Source organism: Monodon monoceros, unplaced genomic scaffold, assembly GCF_005190385.1.
Source record: "Monodon monoceros isolate NGI ecotype Baffin Bay Population unplaced genomic scaffold, NGI_Narwhal_1 Super_Scaffold_15, whole genome shotgun sequence".
Lineage (NCBI taxonomy): Eukaryota > Metazoa > Chordata > Mammalia > Artiodactyla > Monodontidae > Monodon > Monodon monoceros.
Window position 1 is genome coordinate 56,297,713 of NW_021703771.1, and position 27,816 is coordinate 56,325,528.

At 38.3% G+C, this 27,816-nt stretch overlaps 1 protein-coding gene across 3 annotated transcripts in view; it reads right to left on the minus strand.

Annotated features, from left to right (window-relative positions):
- Nucleotides 1-505: 505 nt before the first annotated feature.
- Nucleotides 506-27,816, minus strand: part of ARHGAP18 (Rho GTPase activating protein 18) — a 131,743-nt gene continuing 104,432 nt past the window's right edge. The window contains exons 9-16 of one of the 3 annotated variants that reach the window (XM_029223988.1): nt 26,324-26,483; nt 23,865-23,947; nt 19,334-19,540; nt 18,142-18,282; nt 7,233-7,357; nt 3,577-3,641; nt 3,195-3,231; nt 506-2,004 (exon numbers count right to left, since the gene is read on the minus strand). In XM_029223988.1, the coding sequence (XP_029079821.1) occupies nt 1,986-2,004; nt 3,195-3,231; nt 3,577-3,641; nt 7,233-7,357; nt 18,142-18,282; nt 19,334-19,540; nt 23,865-23,947; nt 26,324-26,483 (837 nt within the window). In that variant the 3' untranslated portion in view covers nt 506-1,985. The remainder of the gene's footprint in view (nt 2,005-3,194; nt 3,232-3,576; nt 3,642-7,232; nt 7,358-18,141; nt 18,283-19,333; nt 19,541-23,864; nt 23,948-26,323; nt 26,484-27,816) is intronic. The other 2 variants (XM_029223987.1, XM_029223986.1) reach the window with 2 other exon arrangements.

The window sequence follows — 27,816 nt, forward strand, 5'->3', positions numbered from 1 at the left end:
CTTTTTCATTATCAAAAGCCTCTTGTGTCTCCCCACTCCCTGCCGTGAGTAGTAAATGTGGTGACAATTAGTTGACACATGCTTTAGGCAGCCATTTATCTAAATCATATTCACCCCTGTCTTTGATTTAAGTTGGGCACCCCTAAAATGCTTTAAGCACTTGATTTTGCTTTTATATTGTTAACTGTCTTCATTAAATGAAAATATTAATAAAACATTCTACTAATAGAAATTAATATATACTGTCAAAATCAGAAATAGAATACAGTGTGTTTTGAAAAATCCTAAAGAATAGAAATTTGCATAAGGGAAAAAAAAGAAAGGAAACAAGTTTAAATCTCCCACGTGCCTTCCCACTTTAAAAATTACACAGGAACAATAAATAGGAACAGTAAAAGTAGAAATGGCTTTTAACAAAAACAAAAATGGTCCATTATTATACTCATGAACGGATAGGGTTAAAAGTAATAATTCCAAGAGAAGATAATGTAGAAAAATGCATTTAATTATAAAAATTTTTTAAATAAAAAAGCAATGGCACAAATCACCACAAAGGTATTTAAGTGATCATATCCACAGGCTGCTCTTATCATTAAAATTTGCGACTGTTCTCCTTAGCAGCATTTTTCCCTCCTAATTAGAGTGACATCAAGAGCTTCTGCGAATGTGCAATTTTTCCTAAAGTCCTAATAAAAGTATCATAAACACAGTTGTGCAATATTTATTTACATCATCTTTTATTTACTGCACTCTAAACTCAAAAAATATTGAACATTTCTCTGTCACTTCATTCCTCTTATTTACAGTACAGAGGCTCATCTCTTTTCACAATATGGTTTGTGCATTAAAATCCCTGGGAATAGTCCTTTCCACCGCATTTTAATAAATTTGCTCTGATTATTTAAAATAAGGACACAAACAAAAGCTTGTTCATATGACTGTGTCATACCCAGAAGAATAACTCTTACTGTTGACTTATTTATGAGTTAAAAAAAAAAAATTCCTCTTTCCGCAGAATACATTCTCAACAATTACTGGATCATACAATCATGCATATTTGTACTGTTAATATGACAACAGGTAAAGCCAGCTATGACTTTTTAAGTTTCATTTAGAAGACTACAGCATACGTGAAGTGATCTGGCTTTCACTTTCTTGTTATCCATAATCCAGTTATTCCACGTGGATATTTCTTATTTATTCTGAGTATGTAAGTCTTAAATGGTGCAGTAATAATTGGCAGTTTCTGACAGTTCTATTTTCTTGATAGTGGATACAGTTCTGTGCACATATGTCAGATAAACTGAAAAAAAAATGCAAATCACTTCATGTGGTACAGCAGGAAGAAGTGGGATGCTATTGTTTGAACAAATGATTCAAAGAGATAAATGTTAACGTTCAATAGAGACAGGAATACTGTTGAATTCAGTCTGGTTTAAGAGGTACTGCCCTTACAACTTGCCATACCTGGTATTTGTTACCTTTTTGGTTGAAAAGTAAAACCATTTGGGGGAAGGCAGATGTCAGGAGGAGAGAAAGGTGAAAAAGCATATATTACTGTATGTATTATTTTAGGAGAAAAAAAGAGAGGGAAGAGAGTATATTTTCACATTTAAAAAAAATGATGTCACTTCTGGACACATTCCGCAGAGTGTATGAAAATAGCCTCCAACCTAAATAAGCCCCTTTCTTCTCACTCCAGAGATGTTTTCTAATAATAATATGAATAAAAATAATTAACATAATCTGGCAGCAGCACAAATCTATAACTTTTTAAAGCTTGAGTGTGTCACTATTCAAGAGTCAGGTACATTTGAATAATAAAAGTGTCCCACTGTTTCTTTTATTTACACTCTTGACCCAGCAAATATGACTAAGGGAGTCCTTGCGGTTATTTGCAGCGTTAAGACTTCTATGATGGCTTTGACTTTATAACCCATTCAGCATTGGGGTTGAGCTGATATAAATCCTTCATGTAAGTGTCGTCATCGAGGCAGCGTTCCCCTAGTAAAGAGATGTTGCATCAGTTTAATACAGCGGGGAGATAGGGATGCAATTTTAACTTTAAGCCTAGTGGTTTAACTCAAGTCTTACTCTTCGAAATAGTTCTCATTTTTTCCTGTCTCCCATAATATTATAAGGCTTGGCCAAATATTGGAAAAGTCGATTGAGTAGATCTCTAAATGTGCAGGTTTCAAATTAATTTAGGAAGTTGAAAATTCTGTGATGGGCTTTTAAATGGTTCCTTAAAAGCTTATTCACCTTTATTAAGAGTGGCAACAGTTTTGAATTGACCTAAGTAAGAAACCATGCTTAATTCCCAATATCTAATAGCAAAATGCAAAATCAAATATACTAATACTTAATCTTTTTTTTCTAATAATCTTGATTAATACAGGTAACAATACAGAGTTCTAGTGGAGTTGTGGTTTATTTAAATTTTTAGGAGTCCTCACATTCTTGTATTCAACTTTCAATATTTACTAAAATTTTTAAGTCCTAGAAGAAAATTCTAAAAACTTATCTTAAAATATTTTCAATTACTCTTTTGAATTAAACACCATTTCATTTATTTGTTGACAATTTCACTCTTACCTTTTTAAAGGTCAAAATAAGAGAAAACGTTTATGTTGAATTTTAATAAGAAGATGAGTACAACCCATTGATAATTACACGTGGGAAAATAAAATATGAGACATGGTCAAAACGAATCCATTTATCTTATTTCTATTTCATAAGCTAACAATATGTTTATGTATGCATATGTATATTATTTAGTAGGCAATCAACAATGGCAAAAATAACTTCTGCTTTCGCTAAATATATCTAGTACTGTACCATAATAAAAGTGTCATCTTGGTCTTAAATGAGCTCAATTACTTCCTTTATCAAGATGTGCCATCAGTGTATAAAAAAGTTTTGAAAAACTGCATTAACAATTTTAGAAGTTATTCCTACTTTAGAGAACCTGCCTTTGGCTCAGGTTCCACACAGATGGGCATTTGTACAAAGAAGCTCTAAGGAGCCAGAACAGAAAGGTGAGACCACTAAAAAAAAATCCACAATATTCATCAACTATCTACAGCTTGCTATATTTTACTTCTAATTTCTTTTTCTCTCCCAAAGACATAAATAATAACCACTGGCAATGTCAAATCAGCATATGGAATGCAAGATTTAAAAAACGTGCTTACCGGGACTTCCCTGGTGGTGCAGTGGTTAAGAATCCACCTGCCAGTGCAGGGGACACAGGTTCAGTCCCTGGTCCAGGAAGATCCCACACGCCGCGGAGCAACTAAGCCCGTGCACCACAGCTACTGAAGCCCGTGAGCTTTAGGACCTGCGTGCAGCAACTACTGAGCCCACATGCTGCAACTACCGAAGCCCAGGCACCTAGAGCGCATGCTCCACAACAAGAGAAGCCACTGCAATGGGAAGCCCGCGCACCGCAACGAAGAGTAGCCCCTGCTCGCCGCAACTAGAGAAAGCCCGCGCACAGCAACGAAGACCCAATGCAGCCAAAAATAATAAAATAATAAATAAATAAATAAATAGCAACAACAAAAAAGCACTTACCAATATTTCCTCCAATTTCATACAAAAAAACTTCCCCATTCTTGAGAGTCTGGGCAACCCCACTACTAGGGATAAAACAAACTTATTAGTTGCATCATCAGACAGCTTGCAAGTAAATCACTTTAATGTCCTTGGGGAATTCTAGCTTGTATGGAAAATTCATAACTTAGACATACTGTAATTATCTACACGTTTGTATCTTCCCATCTGTTAAATGTGCTGAATAGGTAATAAAAATGTCATGCCTGTAACTTAAAATAAACAAATGGAACTGTACATCTGAAGGTGAAATAATAAATCAGTATCTAAATTTGTAAAGTTAAAAAGAAAAGTAACAACATTTTAGCTGCCAATAAAATTATTAATATGGTCATCTATTTTGCATAGGGACCAAAAAGGTCCTCATAAAACTCTAAGAAGTAACGTTTCCACCTTAATTTTCACATTGTATTTATTCAATAGGTATTTATCACGGATTTGCTGTGCTGACCACTCTAACAGTCTGCAAGATGAATATAAAGACTAGGACATGGTTCATAAACCTCCCTGTGCTGACCGTCCAAATACGGGAGGTACATACACTCAAAACAGAAGCAAATACTCATTATGAAGACTTTACAAGTAGGATGCACGTACAGGTTTATACTCTTCAAAGAATAAACTCTCCAGAGCATTAGGTTCAAACAATAAAAATGGGTAAAATTCAGTGGTTTACAAAAATCTCTATATCTGGGAAACCTGCTAAAAATCAGATCCAGGGCTCTAGAAACTCTGATTTAATATGTCTACATGAAGCCCGAGAATGTGGTTTTTAAATGCTCTCTAGTGGGACTCTGATGCTCAGAAAGATTTGTGAACCACTGACAGAAGACCCTGAGGACACACTCCCTGGAATTGAGAAGAGAAAACCAGGTCTGACTTTTATCCAAACCGTTAGAAAAAAAGAGTACGTAGAGGCTTTCCTAACCAACCATTTAATGGCTCATCTGGTTATCCAGCTCCATCCACTCTGCTGTCCATGACACACTGACTGCTCAGGGCTATGGGAGTCCTCATGCTTAAGATCTGCCCTGCTAAGCTGTATCCTGACCAAGAGACGATTCACTTTGTTTTCAAACTGGCGTATGCTTATTTTTGAAATTAAATAATGTAATAATTATATTTTCATTTTTAATATAGTACATAACCCAATAAACTATGAGTATAAAAAGAGTCATTATTTCATGAAAACCAAGTGGAATGTTTTGGCAGACTAAAAAAAACTTCTAGTCAGATATTGTTCTCAGATTTTGCTTCTTGAGTATCTATGTTCTTATGCCACTTTAAAGAAACCTGAACTGGATTTCCTGGTACACATGAGCTTTCACTTAATACTAATCAACAAATCCATACAGAAAAGACAACAGTCGTTATCAAAGACTGGTGAAGACATTGGGTGCTTATTTTATGTCATTCATGTGTTCTTGGCTTCAGTAGAGGAAGAAGGGGAAGAAAAGGATGGAGGGAAGTAGGGTTTCCCACTGTCACTATACAAGTGGAATGCAAATGGGAGGAGGGGAAAGTGGTGAAAGAAGATACGTATAAACACTTACTGAGAATTTCACTTATTAGATGGCCCAGACAGATAATGCTATGTGCTTCACGGTCATTTTCCCAGTTAATTATCACAAGGCTATAATGTAGGCCCACTTTTACAATGAGGAATCTGAGACTTATAGAGATTATAAAAACTAGCCTAAGACGATTCAGGAAAAGCTGGTATTTGGATCCAGATCATCTGCTTCTGGCATCCCCAAGCATAAAGGAAAGGGCTGAGGACTGGGGGGAAAGGGCAAATGGACCAAGATGCTTACCAGACTTCCCTCTGGGTGAAGCAGGATGGCAAGAAGGGGGGAGGCAGAAGAAGGGATTCCACTTAAGGGGGTAGCAAAGCACCACAAGCAGAAAATCCAAATATGCAAATGGCAACTGTCACAAAACTGGTGCTTTCTTATAAGAGTATGCCTACTATTATCCCACTCTACCCTAAATATTGAAGTCAGAGTGGAATATATCATACAACTTCAGAGTCACACCTTGTATCATCTACAAGTAGAGGAACACAAGTACAGATTAAATTGCGCACTTGGGTCCTGCAAGTAAATGCTGTGTAAATTAAACCATGTCTAGCCTGGAAGAGCTGCTTATATCTGAAGTCTGGCCAGATCTTCAAGTACACCCTTTGTGGACTGACTCCCTTGAAGTGGAGAGAACTTTTAGGGAGCAAAGACATCCAAGACGTTCCAACTGCTCCCAGAACTTAATCCCCCAAAATTCCAACTGGCCCAGGACTTTAATCCCCCCAAAGTCCATCTAGTCCCAGACTCTGCACCAATGGCCCCCAGATTCATGATAGCCTCTAGGCGCTCGAGCCAGTATGGAGAGGGGTTAAAGGACCTCCTTGGGGGACAGAAACCACAGATTTAGAACTCAGCTCTACTCCACCACCTATGTAACGCATGACCTTGCAAAGTCTTGGTTTTCTTATCAGTGTAACAGAAGTAAGATAATACTTCCTTCAGAGCATGGTTGAGAGGGAAGTTTATGCTGTCTTACTGAAAGCCCAGAATTAGCACTAAGACACTCTTTTATTTCATCACCATCTGTTAACTGCACGGGCTCATCTCTTCTCCCAATTTACAAACCCTGAGGGAAGACAGTTTAAAGTATTTTTTATAACCCTTCCAACATCTAGCAGAGAGCCATAGACAGAGCAGACACGTATTAAATACATGTGGTTCTGTATTAAAATTGGAGAAGCTCTGGCAGAAAAGTTGAATGTTAGACTGAGGAGATGAAATTCTATGGGAGACAGAGTAGACAGAAGCTAAGAGGCCAACGTCCCTGATGTCCCTGTCTTTAAAAGAAAAAAAAAATTAGATTTGTTTATTTCAATGAGTGGAAATGAGCGGGGGAAGCATTAAAATATAATTTTAGCTAAAAATAAGAATTTGAACACTGAAATGCCTATACCCTGTTCGAACCCCTAAAATTCAAGAAAAGATATCGCAAAATGTCTCTGAAAGTGTACATGGGAGGGATGCCAATGACCTTCAGAGGACTACTCCTGCCCCACCAGCTGCACACAGAGGGGAAGGCTTGGTCGTTCCTACTGAGGATAGTATGCTTTGTCCTACTGACTTCAGAGCTCCAGGGACCGGCTGTCCCCTCTCAAGTCTTTATACCTTCTGTTTTAAAATTTAAGCATTTCTTTGTATTCATTATATTTCCTAGAAGAAGTTGTACCTTTTTTTTTTTTAATCCCACTGTATCCTAATTAGTGATTTTCCTAACAGCCTACACACAGTAATTAACCTCCAATCACCATATTCTGGAGAGAATATTGAGTGGCGTCATGTACCAAGCCCACAGCGGGCACAGTGAAGGAGTGCGCAGACCTCCTGCTCGAAACAGGCTCCACTTGAACACAAACTACACCCAATGAACTCAACTCATTCCAACAGTCTAATTGTTAAGTCTGCTTTTGTTTTCTGCCGGGAAGACAACATTAATAAGCCCTCACACCAGCCATAGTTTAAAAAAAAAAAAAAGAGGGGAGGGAAAGAGAGAGCAAGTGAATTATACCATGGAATAATTAAAACAAAACAGGCCTCTACCTTTCTTGGCTGAGAAACCTGGCAAGTACATCACTGGCTCTGAGTTCTTCAGTTAGCTGTATTGCCATGGAAACTTTCGAAAGATGGGGAGCTTGCACTCGAATCACTCCCTGAGGAACGTCAGCCTGCAAAGCAATAATGACACTGGAACAAAGCTGGCAGCAGCTGGAACATGTAACTCTGTACAATGCATTATACGGTAAGTGTGCTTAACTACTACGCATTTTACTTCACTATATAAAAACCTTAACTACTATATAATGTAATTTGCTAAATTACATCAAACCTCAAATATCCTCTTAATGGTGATAGGAGAACTTCATAATGCCTGTGCAGTAATGCTTAATTATTCTTAAAGATGTAAAGAATGACAGCAATAACCATTACTGCCATATTAAGTGCTGATTTCTGAGTGTTATCTACTAGAGGGTGCTTCTTCATGTAGCAATTTATGAAATTGAATCAGAAAGAAGTTACTTTGCATGCTATTGCAATGTAAGCATTTTAAAAAACATTTCTGCACATTCACAAAATTTCACAAAAGTTTTTGTCCCTGAGAGTATTAAAATAAATGAAACATACTTTTCTAATACATTTTTATTGTGTCTGCTCCTCACTTGGCTGACGAGCATACACTGTGACCGCATACTTTGAACTTGAGATGACCCATTCTAAATCCTTTGCCCACAGACGTTAAGAACATTTTATGTATTTGGAAGGTTATCAGAGAAAGATTTTGAGGATTGTAATATCAAAATATCAACAATGGCATTCAAAATATTAGGCTTAATTAAGTCCTAACGCTTCTGCTAAAATAAATACTAATTTATTATTTATAACCATATGTTCTTGAACAGATCTTAGACCAAACAGCACGCACAAATTATGTTTAAACATAATGCTTTAAACACTACAAGCACCCTGTTTAATTCAACCAAAATTTACTAAGCATCTACTGAGTACCAGGCATTGTGCTAAGTCTACTTACCTAGTAAATAAATAAGACACAAGTCCTTCGCTGCACATTATTTTTGTGCTCATAATATCATTTTTAAATGTATATGGTCTTGAATTTTTTTTAAAACAAAGTATAAATATATCACAGATGGAATTAACGTGATTCTTTTCAACGATTAACAAAAATAAGATGATTTTTAGATCGGGCTGCATAAAAACGCAGGTGCCCCCAAAAGATATGACTGCTTCTCAGTAACATCTGAGATGTAGTGCGGGAATAACAAAGAAAAGCGATACTGCATAGGACTATCAAGGGAGAAAAGGGGCTTCCCTGGTGGCGCAGTGGTTGAGAGTCCGCCTGCCGATGCAGGGGACACAGGTTTGTGCCCCGGTCTGGGAAGATCCCGCATGCCGCGGAGCGGCTGGGCCGGTGAGCCATGGCCGCTGAGCCTGCGCGTCGGAATGACAATGGCTTCGTTCCTTGAAGGCTACAAACACACACTCAACCTGTAGAGACAGCCTGCGCCCTCACCTGACCACTCGGTGAAGCCCCAAAGGGTGCATTCACTCCAAGCCAGACAAAGACAAAGCATGTGGTACTGCCCGCTCACCATCCTGCTAGACTAGACGAGGGACTGCATTCCTAGCAGCCTTGTATGACTCCTCTCCCTGGGGATACTGAGCTCAAGCCAATCCCTAAAGGACGTCCTGATTCCCAACCTGTGCCCGGACCCCTCAATTCCTGCTCTATCTCTTCCATCCAGCCTGGACCCTTGGCTTGGTTTGTTGACTTCCAATTTCTGGGGCTTGTAGTTTGGCCTGATACCTTACCTAGTCTCTGACCTCCACCTCGCCTCTAGTTTACAGGTCTAATTTGCCTTTTCCCTTGCTTCTAAGACAGATTTTATTTTCATTTGTAGCATTTTGAAAAAAGAGCTGCTTCTTACAATGGATGGGGCATTTCACGTGATAGTGTTGTTACCTTTTTCCAAAGTAGTTATTCAATCAATGAAGTATCTTATAACTCAGGGATTACGCTACATGCACTTCTCCCTTGGGGTTCATCTCTAGCTTATATCCTGCTGTGGCCATTCTGCCTGCTGTCCTGGCCTCAACTGTTTCCTCATAGGAGGTGAAAAACAATAAGCTGGGCCTGACAACTCGAACGGTGGAGCGAAAATTGTTATAGCAACAGTTGAAGCACTGAGTCTGTATTGATAAAATCCAATCCATCTTGCCTACTCAGGGAAACAAGTACCAGCATTTTGGATTCTGTTAGTCTATTGTTATAACTGTATTATAGGAGGGTCCTAAACAGCAGGTTGGGGTTTGCAGATCGACATCTACTTTATGCTGATTTAAACGTTAGGAAATTCTGCTCAAGTCATAGTGCCAAATATCCTTACATAGAGGCTTTCTTTGGTGAAAGTAATAGCAGCAAAAACTGTTTCCATAATTACATCTTATACAACCCTAGAATATCAAAAACGGCAGGCAAACGTATGCTGACATTTAAAGTGAAGTAAGTTGATATGATTAAGTTTTTATATATAGAAGGTCTACAATAAATGAGTTATACAAGCAAAATGATCCAGAAAAATAATATGTTGCTGTAAAGAGTTCAGGAATATAGCAACCTTCCTCTGCTCCCTGCCTCCCCCACTATTCCTTGTGGCATATTCCATTCTTTGGATAAAAAAGGACAGTCAAAATTCACTACAAACACCATGCTTTCCTATCTTGATGTATGTTCTCCTCCCCTTCTGAAATATCCCCTGCTACCTATCCATTTTTCAAGGCCCAGCTCACACACCTCAAACCGCATGAATCACTCCGTGGAGGGTTTCTGACTCCATAGAATCAAGAGGAATTTCCTCTTTCCACTGAATCTCTTTTATGATGGAGATCCTAATACATGACACCTGTATTCTAGTTACATGCCACATGTCTGAGTGACATCTGTAGCCATCTATCAATGTTTACTGATTACATGAGTCACTCAAAAATATTTCTCACTGGGGACTTCCCTGGCGGTCCAGTGGTTAAGACTCTGCACTCCCAATGCCAGGGGCATGGGTTCAATCCCAGGTTGGGGAACTAGATCCTGCATGCTGCACGGCACAGCCAAAAAAAAAAAAAAATATATACATATATATATATATAATTTCTCTCTAAAAATGGTATGCTAATAAAAGTAAAATTTCTCCAGAATAAAATAAACTATACCAATGAGTATTTTCCTTAATAGCAGAAAATAGTCTTAGGAATATTGTCTAAAAGAAACAAGTTAAGTTGCTTCTATCTACCACATGGTACTACTACTCTCCCCTTGCTGCTGGGAAAAGACAGGGAGGGAAAGAGAACAGAAGAAAGGAATTAAAGATGCTACAAGGGATAATTCAGTCATTTGGTCCTGCAGAGAGTAACCAACATTAGCATGCACCTGCTTGGGGATGCAGCCACTTTTCCCCCAAGGCATCTCATGAACAACTAAAGACCCCTAACAATATGACCATGGCCTGTACTTTCTAAATGAGGTCAGGGATCATACTTTGGAGAGTATGGCCATAATTTCTTATAAAACCTAACATTGAAATCAGGGTGGTGTCAGGGGTTGTACCCGATAGCACCACATCTGACACAGGAATCCAGTCTCTCTGATTGTTAGTTTAGAAGGAAGAGGCCCAGGTACCAGCTTCTGAGGGCACTTGAGAGTTCTCATGCGTATGTGAAAAGTCAGGTCATTGCTGTATTTTGGCTTTTGCCAGCATATGGGGAGTGGCGTGTGTACAGGTTTCTTATGGCTATGAAATTAAACATTTCCCACACCCTTCCCCTCAGTGCATGTGTATGTGTTTGTGTGTGTGTGTGTGAGAAACAGTAACAATTCTCAGAGTGTTTATTTCTGTGGTAATACATCCCATCTAAATTCTCACAACAATAAAAAGATTAACAGACTGACTCAACTTGAATCTACCCTGCCTTTTGCCGTTGGAGGAGAAATTAGTTTAACTGGTAACGTGTAATGGTTAAAGATGAAGCGTTTAGAAGTTGTTTCTGTAAAGTTTTCCCTGGATTTCTTGACAAGGGTGGCCAAATGATATTTACTAAAGATGATAAACAATAAATGATGTCAAAGCTCTCATTTAAATAGTGTATGACAACTACTATTAAGCTCCAGGATCATGGTGTATCAAATACTAAAGCTATTAGTATGCTAATTACACTGAGCTGCCAAGCTTTGAATAGACACAACATGCCTGATCATTAAGCCAAACCGTCTGTTCTTAGCTTGAGCCATAAAAATAACTAAGTCTGTGAGTAGTATAATCTTTGTAACCTTCCTATTTCACTTTTTTTTTTTTTTTTGCCTTAACAGCTGTGACTCTGTCCCTTACTTTTAAATTTCTTTGGTGTGCTTGGGAGCTGAAGTTTTATGATGTACAGCAGGACTGGAGAAGAGCAGTATCTGACTAACATGCCATTAAAAATTAGTCACAAAGGATTTTACAACTTACAAAATGTTAGTTAATTTCTTATGCATGCAAAGACTGTTAAAATAGAGAAAATGATCTCATACGGCCCTCACATGTTTTACACATTGAACTAAAGTATATTTTTAAAAATAGGATTTTAGTTCTTACTATCTGGTAAAATAAACAATGATTTTAGTATTTTCTCAAAAGGTGTAGATAAATACTGTGTTGCTCATATTTTTACACTCTAGAGGCCATAAATTTAATGTCAGACCCTCAGGAGAAATGTTAATTTCTTCTTTTAAATTAAAAGCTAATTTAAATGTAAAGCTGACATTTTTTAATACTACAAAAAAACCTTTTATCTTCAAAAGGGCAAATTGGACATATAACTTTCTCAAATAAAGGCCAGATATAACACACATTTTAGAAAATTTAACAAGGACATTTTAGCAGGGTATCTTAAACTAAAATGGCATATTCATCACTTGGAGGTGGAGATACAGAAGTCGTTCTCTGTTGTCTTGAACTGTCTGCTCTGACTATAACTGGGCTTTTGTTATCCAAATGCTTAAACTTTTACCCAACTTACAGATTCAGAGAATTTTAAAGAAGGGCCTTAAGTAACTTCCAAAATTAATAATCACTTAATTGATAATGAAATAAGTTGTGCTATTTTTCTCTTTTAATATGGTATTTAAGTACTATAAAAAAAATCAGAGAATGTCTGAAAAAGAAACAAGATTTTGTGCTTGATATTGTAATTTGATTTTCCACGTGAGTCCCCAGCTAGATCCAGACACTGTTTCCAGACCTAAAGCAGATGCTTGAAACTGTACCTGCGACAATGCTCTGGGTCAGAGCTGTTAAGTGAAACCAGAGATGGAATTCTAAACAGAGCTGTGACTAGACACACAACTTCGTCCACAAACGACCCAGAGTCTACACCGCACTGCTGCCAACTCCAGGATTCTTCTGGAGAATGGCAGAAGATGAGAGAAACAGATTTCTTTTCCATGTCCAAAACCCTAAAAATGTTACCAGATCATTTTGGAACTCTTAGCGAGTCCTGTAAGCTCTCTAAAGCTCAAGCTCTAGACTGTTAATTAAGGGTGTGACCAGCAGATCATCCTGAGTTAACACTGAAGCTCACCTTAGGAAGAGAGAACTTTTGTTCCCTCTACAATGAGGGCAGATGTGGTGAGCAGCCTGGCTTATTTCACAGAATCTCACAGAGCCCCACTTTGTGCTCACGCTCTCTCATAAATGTACAGCTTCCTTTTACTTTCAGAGGTAAGCTTAAATGACAGAAGAAAACTCACCCAGATCTAAGTCCACAATGGACTTGAAACCTGCATGATTCAGCAATTCATAACCAGATGCTCATCAAAGCTGCCCTAGATCCTTTTTAGACAGGGATGCAGTCTGAGGTAATTACGGGTGAAATGATGAAAGGTCTGTGATTTCCTTAAAAATACTAAAAGGAAAAAAGGTGTGGAAGACAAGATGAAACAGGATTAAAAAAATATGGGTGATTGCTGGTGATGGGTTTATGGAGGTTCATATACTATTCTATCTTTGTGTATGTTAGAAAACTTCCATAATAAAATTAAATATATGTGCACACAAACACATATACAGCAAATGGGGGAAAAACTACCCTGACAGTTTTTATACTATACACATGTGCAGGTACTGCTCTGGGAGATTCTGATTCAGTGGGTCTGGGAAGCAGCACAGGCATGGTTTTTTGCTTTTTGTTTTTTTAAAATAATACCACAGAAGCCCCTATTGTATACTTCTGGTTAAACACCATTAATCTGGTCTTACTCTCATTTTATAGAAGAAACTGAGACCCAGAGAGAGAAAATGATTTGCCATTAGTGTCTCGTTAATGGCAAAGCTAGGGCTATATCAAGCCAAATGACTCCCGGTGTTTGATGTCGTATGTGTATGTATGTATGTATGTATGTATGTATGTATGTATGTATGTGTGTGTGTGTGTGTGAGATATCATTCCCAACTACAAGTTGAAGGCTATCAGAAAATGGTTATTTTCAAATAGTCTACAATTATGTTATTTTTCACTAAGTGTTTCCTCTTGCTGTAATTAATAGATGTCTCATTAGTACTTAAGAAATTCACACTTGTACCAAATAATTAATATGCTGCAGTCATTATAAACATTGGTCTTGTTAAGTAGATTGTGCCCCTTACAACCTGATTCAAACTATTAATTTACCTAGTCAAGCATGTCTTAATAACATGAATGCCCAATTATATACAGTTAACATTAATAGCATACAGAGGGCTTTAAAAAAATATTGCCTTGATGAATTCTCATGATCTCTTGTCTTTCACATTTCAATCCCCAGAAAGCATGGTTTCTTCCATCAATAGTCACAGACAATGCTTTGGAGAAAGTCACAACTAACCTTTCAAATGCAAAATCTAGAGGACCTCTTATCCAAGGCTAACCTTACTCAACCTCTCTGTAGCATTTGGTACTACTGATCAAGCTCCATTACTTTATTCTTCCCCCAGGGGGCTAAGACACTACAGTCTTCAACTTTCTCTTACTTCCTATTATTTCTTGCCCTATTCTACCAGTTCCATTTCCATGGCCCACTACTTAAATATTGGTGTTTTTGCCTTTTTGATTTCTTACCCCATATATCCACTTGTGTAACAGGAACCAGTCTGTGCCTTCAACTACAATCTCTATGTTGGTCCCAAATGCACACCTCCAGCTCTGGCCACCCTCTGAGCTTCAGGCCCACATAGCCAACTTTCACAAAGGCATGTCAACCCCAAATGCCAAAAACTGACTACCTCATCAAAGTCTGTTCCTTTTGTTGGATGTTTTATCTTGATGATAAAATCACCCAAGGTAAAATCAGCAAGTCATTCTAGATTCCTTCTCCTTGCACATTCCTTACATCTAATCAGTTTCACCCTCTCACTGATAGGGGTCTTACTGGCTCACATTCAACACTTCTTTCCATTCCCATTGCTGGGCCTTAGCTCAACCCAGAACTGTTTTTAAAGCTATATATTAAACATATCTAATAATGGCAGTAATACATGTTCAATTTTATTACTATACATAAGCCCAGGATTTGGGGATGGAGTTTTTCTGTGCTCTATGGGGAAAGAGAGGATAACAGTAGAGAGACCTGGATTTAAAGTCATATAGACTTGGTTTCAAATTACAGCTCCACCACTTCCTATCTAGATAACCTTAAGTAAGTTACTTAACATTGCTGAGCCTCACTTTCCTGATCTGTAAAAAATAAAAATAAAAAAAATGAGACTATTTTAATAATAAACTCCAACTAAACTACTATGAATATTAAATAAAATGTTGGTAAAATGTTTAGCAGCATACCTGACCTCTGGTGAGCATTCAAAATAACGATAATTATTACCCCTTACAAATACAGCGATGAACTGTTCACTGATTTGTAACTTCTTCTTTCAACATATTACAAATATCTTCCAATGCCAATATATACACTTGTCCATTTTCATGGTACTTCATTATTTAGATATGCCATAACATATTTAACTAACCACCTCTTTCCCTTTGGATTATTTCTAATTTTGGCCAGTATACAGAAAATGGCAATGAACTTAAGCATAACTATTTGCATGCTCGTCTGATTATCCCCTCTGAAGGAATTTCTAAGTCCCATGAGGAGCATGGTTTTCAAGATTTTGCCACATGCCAACTGCTCTCCAGAGGGATTCTACCAGTTTATATATTCCCATCAACAATGAAATTAGCTGGCATCTCCTACCAAACCTCCTCTCTCACACTCCTCCAATGTATCCCTCACCTGCCATCGTAACAGCTGTTCTAAAATGCAAATATAATCATGTAACTGCTGGGGTCACAGCTTTCAGCAGTTCCCTGCCACATACAGAAGAGAAGCCTGGCTCCCCGCTGAGCCCCATTCCCGCCTTCCTTCTGCCCCTGCCCCTCCATGTACCTCACTGGCCAGGATGACCGAATTTTCCCTCCAAACACCCTCAGTCCTCCCCACTTAGATATCCAACACACACCTCACACTCAACAGGCCCTAGGTTGAAATTATTATCTTCCCTATCTAAGTGTCAATTCCACACATCAAAGAGTTGTTTCACAAATAAAAAACATGCCAGTTTCATTCAAATGACTTGTGGGGAGAGTCAAGAAACACAAACCAACAGGAAAAATGTGGGGACAGTGTGGGAGGGGATAGTTTATGGAAACATAGATGGCTCACGTTCCACCCAAAGGGAAGAGCTGCTACTTGGATCCAGGCAATTGTTACCCTGCAGGAAACAGGTCCCCTACGGCAAGGGGACATGAGGATGCTCCCACCTCCAAACTGTCAAGTCAAGATGGAAGTCCAGACTTTCATGTTAAATCTTTTCTAGTTAACATTCTGGCAGCTGATGGAAGCCTATGTAGAAAACTGATTAGTTGGTGACTCACCACATAAGCATAGTATTTGACATTATCTTCTACTTTCTTTGTTGTCCTGTAATTGTTTCCTGGGTATATTTTTTCTCCCTAAGAAAATGATAGCAGCTTGGAAAAAAACCTCTGGCAACTGATGAAACTTTTTCAACCGAAATGACAAGCTACGTGACCTCCACTGTGGGCCACCATCACCGATGGTGACCACTCTACCAGGAAGCTCCTCTGCTAGGGAGACTTAACACCTGACATGTGTTTCTCACGACCCCGCACTACTCCCTGGTGAAGCCCCTCTGATGCCCACTTCCTGTCTGATGGCCCAGGGTCCCCAGGTCAGGCTCCACCACACACCTCTAGCACTTCTGAGCTCAACCCTCCTACATCCCTCTCTGGCTCCCTGTAGGGGAGCAGCAGGCCCATCTCCTCTGAAGACCTAACAGGAAGTGGAGCTTCAGCACCAAGGAGGCTCTTAGTAGTATTTTGTCGGAATAATCGCTGAATTTCTCAGAAGGGATCACCGAAACTCGAAGATTAAGTGACACCTAATACATGATGAAACTGAGAGTTAAATCCAGGCTTAAATCCCAAGACTTAAATTGACAATACAGCTTCTAACTAGTCCAGACATAATTCTCAGACCAGCTCTCCTCTATTTAACCCAAAGTACCAACTAAAGAAATCCAAGTTAATGCTATTTTTCTATAAATGACAAAATTATTTAAACGTTCCATCTTCAAAAAAAGTAACATTTTAATTTTTGTCTAAGGACTTATTATTAAAAAGGTACAGCACAAATTTTGTTTTCTTAGATACACACTGTTCCTCAGAGTATCACATTATAACGGTCTTAGTTAAAAAGACAAGGATATAAAGTCACCTAAGTTAATGTGAATAATCAGGGCTACAAAAGAGAAGAGGTAATAGAACATTCTCAGTTAAACAAGAATGATATCTCAAAAATCCTTTCTAACCTGTATAGCATTTCTCAAAAAATATAAACACTATGTACAATTCCCACTTATTAAATTTTATGCTTTTAAAGATACTTTGAAATTGACCAAAAAAAGTTTAATGCCAGGAAAATGCTATTTTGTAAGAGTGAGAGCTATAAATAAATAAAGGAGAAAAAAAATTTTGTGTGATTACTGGATCCCTAAGTAGGCCAAAGCAGAAAAATCAAAGGCTGATAATTGCATTTCCACATTATTCCACAAGATGTCAGCATGTAACTGAGGAACTTCTATGGTGGTGATGGTGGTGGAGGGGTGTCTTCACCATAAATAGAACAATAGAAACCCTTGCATTTCATGACCTTAAGTTAGAGCTTTGGTAACTCACTTCTTCTGAATGTGTTTTCATGTATAGTTCATTATTGTACACCCAGTTCTTACTATACTCTGAGAGAAGTTTATGAATACTAAGAGTTAAATATCCCTTTTTCTTTTTTGAAATATTTTAATTTTCTGCATTCCAACATAACTCTCTCCAAATTCTTAAGTTCCAGTTAAGACACTTTAAGGACTTACTGAAGTCTAGGAAAGATCTCAGGCACTACACCAATATTGACCTATTTGTTTATCTGGGTTAGTTTTTTTCCCCATTTTACAGATGAGAAAATTGAAGGAAAAATTGGTCAATGGTTCACACAAGGGACTGTTTAATTACTAAACATTACACATTTAGTGGGCAACTGGAATCTCCACAGAGTCCTCTGTGTGTTTATGTGTGGGTGGGTGTGTGCTGAGACCATCCTGCCTTGTTATCTTCCTTTGTTCCTTAACAACAGCTCACATGCTGAGTCACCAAGACCTGTGCAACTATCCGTATTATTCATTAGTACTAATAGGAGCATAGCTACCATTATTGACGCCTTTAACTTATATATAGTACCAGAGCCTACTAAGTGTATAGAAATTCATCCTACAAAAATATTCAAAACTTTGTTGTATATAAGATATTAAAAACAGTACTGCAATCTGTATAACTACGTATATCTTCAAGTTTTTCTTACATCATTTGCACTCTTATCTTGCTTTTCATATTTTTCCCGGTCATAAGCCATTTTCTTCAGCAATTTCTTCATGGCTTTTTTATCTTTTCTATGATTTTCAGTGTTTTGTTTCCTCACTTGGTTGACAATAAACTTGGGAATCTATGGAGAAATGAAATTAAGTTTGGGGAGGAAAAAGAAGTAGTACCATTTTAAACTATAGAAATAATTATCTTTATTTCTTATATTTGGAGAGAAGTAAAGACTCTGTCTGTTTGATAAGACTATGCCATTCATTAAATCTGTGGGGAAAAAATTCATCATATTACCTACCATGTGTACAGAGCATCCAGGTGATGAAAATTACCACCCACTATGTAAGGTTCAAAAAGAAGCTTAGGGACTTCCCTGGTGCAGTGGTTAAGAATCCACCTGCCAATGCAGGGAACACAGGTTCGAGCCCTGGTCCAGGAAGATCTCACATGCCACAGAGCAGCTAAGCCCGTGCACCACAGCTACTGAGCCTGCACCCTAGAGCCCACGAGCCACAACTAGGGAGACTGCGTGCTGCAGCTACTAAAGCCCGTGCACCTAGAGCCCGTGCTCTGCAACAAGAGAAGCCTGCGCACCACAATGAAGAGTAGCCCCTGCTCGCCGCAACTAGAGAAAGCCCGCACACAGCAACGAAGACCCAACGCAGCCAAAATATTAATTAATTGATTAATTTTAAAAAAGAGGTTTGGTGAAGTTCAAGGACATAGTGACCATCTTCTACGCCAGGACTGGAGACTGCCTGAGGTGACGGGCATTAGGCACCACGAACTCAGCAGTTGGTCCCTTTAGCAGCCACCTATCTACAACCTAGCCTCCAACTAACCTATACCCTTCTAATAACCAGCTAGCCTCTCCTGTCAAAAGAGAAAGAAAAACTCACCAATAAACAAGAGCTGACAGGTACCTAGCAATAATCCAAGAAAAAATAATCCTCAGAAATTCCATTAGCAAAAATAAAATATTTTAGAAGTTACCAAATTGAAACACTTAATCATGTAGGCATTTTAAAAACTGAGATTTTTAAAAGTAGACATCAATTTTTTTAACCGCATTTGAAATCACCTATATTGTTTACCTTTTTATAGAGACTATAACAATAAAAAGACTTCAGAATCTAGATATTATCACTCATTAACAGAACTTGAAAATATATACTTACTGTCCACAGAAGTTTTTGATACTTAATCAATAAGTGCATGATATTAGCTATCCCAGCTGCCATTACAAATTCTCGCTGTTCACTGGACTTCAAACCCAATGTATGATACATGAAGAGATTCGGGGCCATGACCATTGCTACATTCATGACCGTCATCTTATTTTTCTCTTTATTGTCCACGACTCTTTGGAGAAATTCAAGCAGGGCCTGAAACAGAAATAACGCTTTGAGACCTGTGTTAGACATGAAGATAAGAGATTAAGGCACTGCAGGGATTTTTGTTTATTAAAAAAAATAATAAGTTGTGCATAACCACAGTCAGCCAGCCACATCCAGTGGGCCTTGTCCTCAAAGCTGCTCCATTGCTTAACACACCCAGAGCTGGTGCTGTGTTTCCGCTGTGGACTATGGCCCTGGGGAATGAGGCAAGAGGACACACATCTGAGCTGGGCAGTGGGGAGAGGGATGGAGAAGCGTCAGACCGCCTGCCTATCAAAGCCATGGAGCACTGAAAAATAGTTCAAAATATCAAACAAGTATTCACTTGCTGCAGGAAGTGCTGTACTTTTATCTCTAAATATTAAAAAAAAAAAATCCATTAAAAAGGCTCGTTCAACCTCAGTTGCGTTTGTTTTAAGGGACTCAATAGCTGGCTGACTTGAAATCCAAAAAGAATGGAGACTGGGATGGGGAGAAGGGGAAATAGAGACAAAGAGAAGAGAATTTTTTTCAAAAAAATGAATGAACGAAAAGAAGCTTTTCACCAGAACAGGCTAGTTTATGCTCAGTTTGATGCCCCCCACTTCCCACCTCCATGGACAACACTTATGTGTCCTCTGAGCGCACCTCCACAAAAGCCACGGCAGCTTAGATCACCCTCCTTCTGCTAGGGCATAAAGCTTTAAGTTCTTCTTTTGCCTTCTTTCTTGAATCAATTTTGGTCCAAAACATTAACAACAATAACTGCACAGATATTCAATGATCTCTACAGGCGAGGCATTGTTTTAAGAACTTCATAGAGATCACCTCACTTAATCCTGATTGGAAATAGATGCTGTAATGATCCCCATCATACAGATGAGAAAACAGCGTCTAAGAGAATGGATGTAACTTACCAGAGGTCACAGAGCAAGCACGTGGTGGAGAAGGAATTTAATTGCCTGTCTATCTGGCTTTGTTTCTGAACTCTTAACTATTAAAAGAAGCATGTTATCATACTTAGCCTAAAATTCCTACCTGAAAAAGTTCAAATAAACTATGCCAAAATGGAAAAACAAAAACAAAAAAACTGTGTTCATCTCTCACAGGATTTCAGGGGAAAAAATATTCCTATAAGCTCTAACAACTTGATCTTGAGTCCAGTTTAGCTACTATATAGACCCTCAAAGTTTGAAACAAACTAAAGGCATAGCTTATTTAACAATGAGATTTATGTATCTAATTTCTGGTCCAGTGCTCACAAAGTCAAACTGTAATCCAAGCATAAGGTTATATAGAAACAACACCTTCTCAAATGAGGACAAAGGATTAATTGGTAAGGTTTGGAAAAAAGATTTAATTTTGTTCCAGAGACCAGAATAATTATTCAGGGACCAGTGTATCTCTTTCTTTACAAGCATAAATTGCAGAGATTAGGTAATAAACCACTTAAATGTGGGGTACATAATACAATAAAGTTATTCAAAATATTACTATCAGGATATTAGAATATGTGTGTGTATATGTAGAAACTAATAAAATGTTAACCTAGCCTTTGCTGAAAGAACTTCATCTTTGGATATATTGTCTCTTCATCTGATCCATAAGCACTGTCCTTGCTTAAAAGTATCTACCACCAGGACTTCCCTGGTGGTCCATTGGTTAAGACTCTGTGCTTCCAATGCAGGGGGCACGGGTTTGATCCCTGGTCAGGGAACTAAGATCCCATGTGCCACAACGTGTGGCCAAAAAAAAAAAAAAATGTATCTATCACCAGTCTGGTGTTATGTAAGTATCACTGGACCCACGCTCTGAAAACTCAGTTTGAGTCTTAGCACAGTTGCTTATTACTTATTAGCTATGTGTGATCTTGGGATAAACCTTTTGGCATCCCTGTTCTTTAAAGTCTTCTCATTCATAAAACGTGTACTTTTTAAAATTTTAAAGTAGTTTTAATTTAATGGGAATTTTAATGGGAATACTAATCTCCTAGCCTGCCAGGATTAAGCAAGAAAATGTATACAATGAACTTCCTAAAACTATAAGAAGGATAAACACATGCCAATAATTATATTAACATGAATTCCCCACTGATATCTTAACATTAGTCTTTGTTATTCCTCCAAGTCAAGGGTAGGTATGATCATTGGTCCAAATGCACGATAACCCAAGGTTAAAAAAAAATCTTGGTCAAGCGACTTGCCTAAAAGACACCTGTTGCTCTAGACTTAAACCAGGACATGGGATTTAACATGGTCCCTCCAAACCCTTAGATATGCTGTAGAAATAGTCTACACAAGTCATGCACATGATCCCATCCCTCCAAATGGCAACGGAAAAAGTGGCAATAGGACTGGGAAAATTGAGGAAGTTCACATTAAGCTTCCTGAAATTACCTTGTGATGAAGTTTCCCTTCTCTTTTAGAGAACTAAATTTAGATGGTTTATTCTCTTATATATGGTATACTTGTTTTGGTGCTTCTGTTATTAGAAATTTTGTTTGAAACCTTCATCAGAGCTGGCTAATTAAGCTACTAAAGCTTAAGTAAATTAGTAAAATTACTTGTTTGGCATTTTCCAATTTTTTACCCCAAGAAAGTATTTTCCACCTTATTTATACAATTGTGCTCCCAGTAACCTTATATGCTAAAATTAAAACTACTTTAAAATTTTAAAAAGTACACTTTTAAACAGACTTTGTCTTAAAAGAATGTGCCTGGGACTTTAAAGGCAAAATCCAAGAACGAGTTCTAGACCAACCTCGCCCAATAGTAACCATATCGAAATAAGCGTTTCCTCCCACAATTATTTGAACTCATCTGAACGCAGGCATATTTTAAGTAAATCATGTCTTTCAATTTCTACCTTATATTGATCATTCACAGGGCCATCACACAGACAGGCACCTTTATGTGAAAAAGAAAAAGATGGATTAAATCCCTCTTTCTAGGTAGTTGATGCCCTGTGTCAAGGGCACAGCTGGCAAGCAGAGAACAGACTGAAAATCGGTGCCCACTTCATCCTGGGCCAGATGTCCTTATTTCAGCCACAGTCTACACACCCATACCCAGCAGCCCTGGTCACACAGTGTTTGGATGCAACCCTTTCTGGAGTTGGCCTCTGTCTCCAAAACCAAACCAAACCAAACATAAGCTGCCTTCTCAGTTATTCATTCAGTCAATCAGTGAAGCGAAAGATTATTTTCTGACGTAGTAAAGGGACTAACTCACTCTTTGGAAGCTCTCCTGCAGCAATGCAGTGTTTTTATTCCAGCAATCCTCATCAACTGCTCCAGCCAGCAAAGTTGAGCATTAACATTCATTCCACGGCATGGAACTCGCTCACCTAGCTTCAGTTCAGGGAGTCTTAATGAGGTACCGGAAGACATTTCCAAGATTTACCAACTGCTGGTTTTGTCTTCTTGACAGGAAATTTTTTGACATGATTTTTTTCGTTTTAAATAGAAAGAACCATCGGGGGTAAATGGGCAAGGGTTTCACCCTTACCTGTATCAAAAAAATTTTTTTTAAGGCAACAACAAAACATAAGGGAGATGCTCTTTCTAAATTATATTTTAAAAATTTCTCTTTCTCTTTTATAAAAGTTTATAATTAAACCTTTTCTAACTACTCTATAAATGGTTGCATTAAGGAAAATTAATCAATGTGGAACAATCCACTGATTATTATGAAAGCCTCTGACAATACATAGTAAATGGTATTTGATCATATGAATATCAAACCAAATCACTTTGAAATGATGATATAAATCAGAAACTCAAGGTAATCCATTAGAGAAATAACTAGAATTTATTTGAGTTGGTCTATCTTTTGGCTAACCAAACATTTCAAAATCATCATTATAACACTTCAAACTCTACTGCTTGGAACTACAAACAAATGTACCTTTTTAGGCAACAGTGGGCTACATTTGATGAGCCTTAGGATTTTGTTTTTAAACATTCAATTTTCACCTTACTAGTATATGCTCACCAGACAAAATTTGGAAAATGCAGGAAAATAGAAAGAAGAAAAAAACAAAAGGCACCCATGTTTTTATTAACAAATGAACCTCAATCACCTGTCTTGGTAGAAGAAATGTTATAATTGAAAAAAAATCAAAAAAACGCCTAATGATACTATTAACATGACTAACCTGGTTAATAAATTAATAAAGAGTTAAAGACTTTCACCATCTGCCCTTAAAAATAGGTCTTTTCCTTATAGACAACTACTAACATCTCCACGATAACATTATTTTGTTTTGCCACAAATAATGAAAAATTACTCTGTTTAGCTCTGAGGGATATTTAACATAAATGAATCCAGCTGACCTTGAGTGTGTCTCTGTTTGCATCGGGCAGGAGGATGACAAGAAGGTTCAAAGCCTGTAGTTGTTGCTTCTTGGTTGGAAGATCTGCAGACAGATTAAATACATCTGAACGCTTGTCTTTACCAAACATTTCTCTTTACTTTCTTTTTCCATTTTGTGAGAAAAAAGTTTTTTGGCATAAACATCACTGTGAAATGTGAGACACAATGCCTGAGCGGCAAGCCTTGTTGGGAGCGTGTCTGGGGGAGATCAGGAGAAGCAGCTGTTGCTACAGAGCTTTCTCTCTCTCAGAATGCTCACTTCCAACTATGAGTGTATGACGGGCAGCCTTATGTTTGCAGACACACAACAGTGCTTTGGAAATAATTTTAACTTCTGCGTGATAATTATTCCCCAGTGTAAAGACATAGGAGATCAGATCTTCTATGATATGGTGTCAGGGTGGACCCGCAACAGTGACGTTTGTTTGGTATAATGGTGAGTTAACAAATTACGTGGTGTACATGGTAAGAATCCATCAATTCCAGCAGGAATATGTAAAACAGAGCCTAGAACACAATAGGTATTCAATAAATGTTTGTGGAATGAACTAGAAGACCAACCAGCAATAGAAGAGTTGAAGAGGTACATTATTTTCATTGATACTTCTTATTTTCAGTAGCCCTTACCCCATTAGGTAATACTCATGGATATCTGCAATCATTCTGGCATTTGTTTTTCAGGTATAAATTTGGTCCTTTGATCCACATCCAAGGAATATACATGCAAAATAGCACAACTTAACCATTAAAAAAAATATTTTAAACAGATGCTTTCAGTCATGTTTCCCTAAAAATTCTGAATAAATGCTATGATATGAGATAACCCATGGGAAACATCTCAATACGACATGCTTTAAGAATAGCCTGGAACATAATGGAATAACATTCAGCCATTTAAAAAAAATGAAATCTTGCCATCTGCAACAACATGGATGAAACTTGAGTGGATTATGCTAAGTGAAATAAGATGGAGAAAGACAAATACCCTATGATCTCACTTATATGTGGGATCTAAAACAAAAACAAAGACAAAAACAAAACAGCTCATAGATACAGAGAACAGATTGGTGGAACAACCTGAACTGCCATAGGTAGTGGGGATCGGGGGGAAATGGGTGAAGGGAGTCAAAAGGTACAAACTTCCGGGTTTCCCTGGTGGCGCAGTGGTTGAGAGTCCGCCTGCCGATGCAGGGGACACGGGTTCATGCCCCGGTCCGGGAAGATCCCACATGCCGCGGAGCGGCTGGGTCTGTGAGCCATAGCCGCTGAGCCTGTGCGTCCGGAGCCTGTGCTCCGCAATGGGAGAGGCCACAGCAGTGAGAGGCCCGCATACCGCCAAAAAAAAAAAAAAAAGGTACAAACTTCCAGTTATAAAATAAATAAGTCCTGGGGAAATAATGTACAGCATGGCAACTATAGTTAATAACACTATATTGCATATTTGAAAGTTACTAAGAGTAGATCTTAAAAGTTCTCATCACAAGCAAAACTTTTTCTGTAATTATGTATGGCGACAGATGTTAAGTAGACATATTATGATGATCATTTTGCAATATATACAAATATCGAATCATTACATTGTACATATGAAACTAATATAATATTGTATGTCAATTATATCTCAATTAAAAATAAAAGAATAGCCTGGAACAGTTCTGGTTTACACTTTAGTTCAGCCTAATCATTAATAGTGCCTCCCTTTTACTCTCAAAAGTGTTCCAATTTGGAACTTAAAGTATGGTTTGGTCACTAGAATGTGGTGACAGCATTTTTCCTTTTGTGATGGTCTGACTAAAAGGTATAATTATGCCAGTATAAGAACCTCATCAGCTCTCTCTGTTCACTGGAAAGGAATTGAGAACTACTTGAGACATTAATTTGGAGCTCGCCTAAGACCACAGAATGTAAAGACATGAGAAATTTGTTGCCCCCTGACCAATGAGGCAGCCAAATGATTTGTTCCATGTTTCTGCATGACAATTTCAGAAGTTAATTTTTCAGGAAATAATCAGACTCTGCCATATCTCCTTGTGCTTTTATGATAACTGTTAATCCACAGCTTCTCCAGTAAGTGTTGCTTTTAACACTTGGAAAGAAAAATGTATCACAGAGCTTACGTGATTCATTCTATTAAAAAAGAAGTGTGAAGTTTCCAGGTTTTAACATGAAAATATGTATATTGTATTGCTTAAAGGGCATGCAATTAATCCGTACCCAAAGAGAACATTCTATTATCTATTTACTCAGAGATGTATATTTATAAAAGAAAAGGAAAACATCATGTGGCGTTTGAGTACTCGCTGACTTCAGTGAGTAAATACGTCTATCCAAATTTATCTTTGCGATGCAAAGTATCATTAAAGCAATTAATATGGATGGCACCAGCACAAGGACTGCTTCAAAGAGGGATGGCACTTACTCTGGACAGCCTGAAAGGCTTTGAGATATTCTACACTGAGCAGTGGCTGGGGCAGCTCCCGGATGAAGAGCTTCAGCAGGCTGGCGGCATCATGCTGCTTAACACTTTCCCAATTAAAAGTCCCTTCATAAAACTTTGCTTCCAGTTCTTGGCAAAGATTCTGAAAGGCAGAAGAGAGAGAGAAAAAAAAAACTACCAGTAAGTGCATGTGTTTTTTTTTCCTTCTGAGACTGATATACTTCCCACTTTATAAGAGATTCTACTCTTTTGAAAAGACATTTGAAAATACTAAAGGCCAACACTTCTCTATTACTCAGAAAAATACTCCTCCTCCCACCCCAAGTGTACTTCACCAATGAGAATGATACCTAAGGCCCAAAATTCTGAAACTTTACACATGTTCCTGGACATGCACCAAACCTTAAGCAGTAAAGGCTGAATTAAAATATTAGTTAAAACAGTCTTTGCATTTGAGGGCTTTACTTAGATACTATAATTTTTCACCAACTTTTTTTTTTTTTTTTTTTTTTTTGCGGTACGCGGGCCTCTCACTGTTGTGGCCTCTCCCGTTGCGGAGCACAGGCTCCGGACGCGCAGGCTCAGCGGCCATGGCTCACGGGCCTAGCCGCTCCGCGGCATGTGGGATCTTCCCAGACCGGGGCACGAACCCGCGTCCCCTGCATTGGCAGGTGGACTCTCAACCACTGCGCCACCAGGGAAGCCCTTCACCAACTTTTAAAACATCATTAAGAAAACAAGTCTATGTTTTAAATTAGTTAGAAGTACGTTACATAACAAAATACATAATCAAGCTCTGGACCTAAAGCAGAAGGCCACCTCTGATTAGTCACCTCTGGGAAATGGAAAACCAAATTCTATAGCAAATGAGGCACGAAAGTACATCAGTATACCTGTCTGAAATGCACAGGCTGTCAGTGACCCAGCCATGCTGCTGCCAGCTGCCAAAAGCAGCTGGAGTCCTTGCAGAATTAGAAATACCTATAGTTCATTTACCTCAAGGATGCTACAAAATTTGCCAAATTATTAATAATAAATCAATTTCGTTTCATAATTACTATCTTCTATATGCTTTTTCACTGTGGCATAAATCCTATTACGTTAGAAGTCCTTCCAAGTTTCTGTCACTTCCTTCTAATATTTGAAACTGTTCTCCCAAGGAACACTCTTTGCTTTTCCTGTAAGGTAAATTTATTACGCTTTCCCCTCCCAACATAATTCCATCCTCTACCCCAATTACTTTTGTAATTGGTGAAATACAAAAGGTGAACCCAGGGGCTTCCCTGGTGGCGCAGTGGTTGAGAGTCCGCCTGCCGATGCAGGGGACACGGGTTCGTGCCCCGGTCTGGGAAGATCCCACATGCCGCGGAGCGGCTGGGCCCGTGAGCCATGGCCGCTGAGCCTGCGCGTCCGGAGCCTGTGCTCCGCAACGGGAGAGGCCACAGCAGTGAGAGGCCCGCGTACCGCAGGAAAAA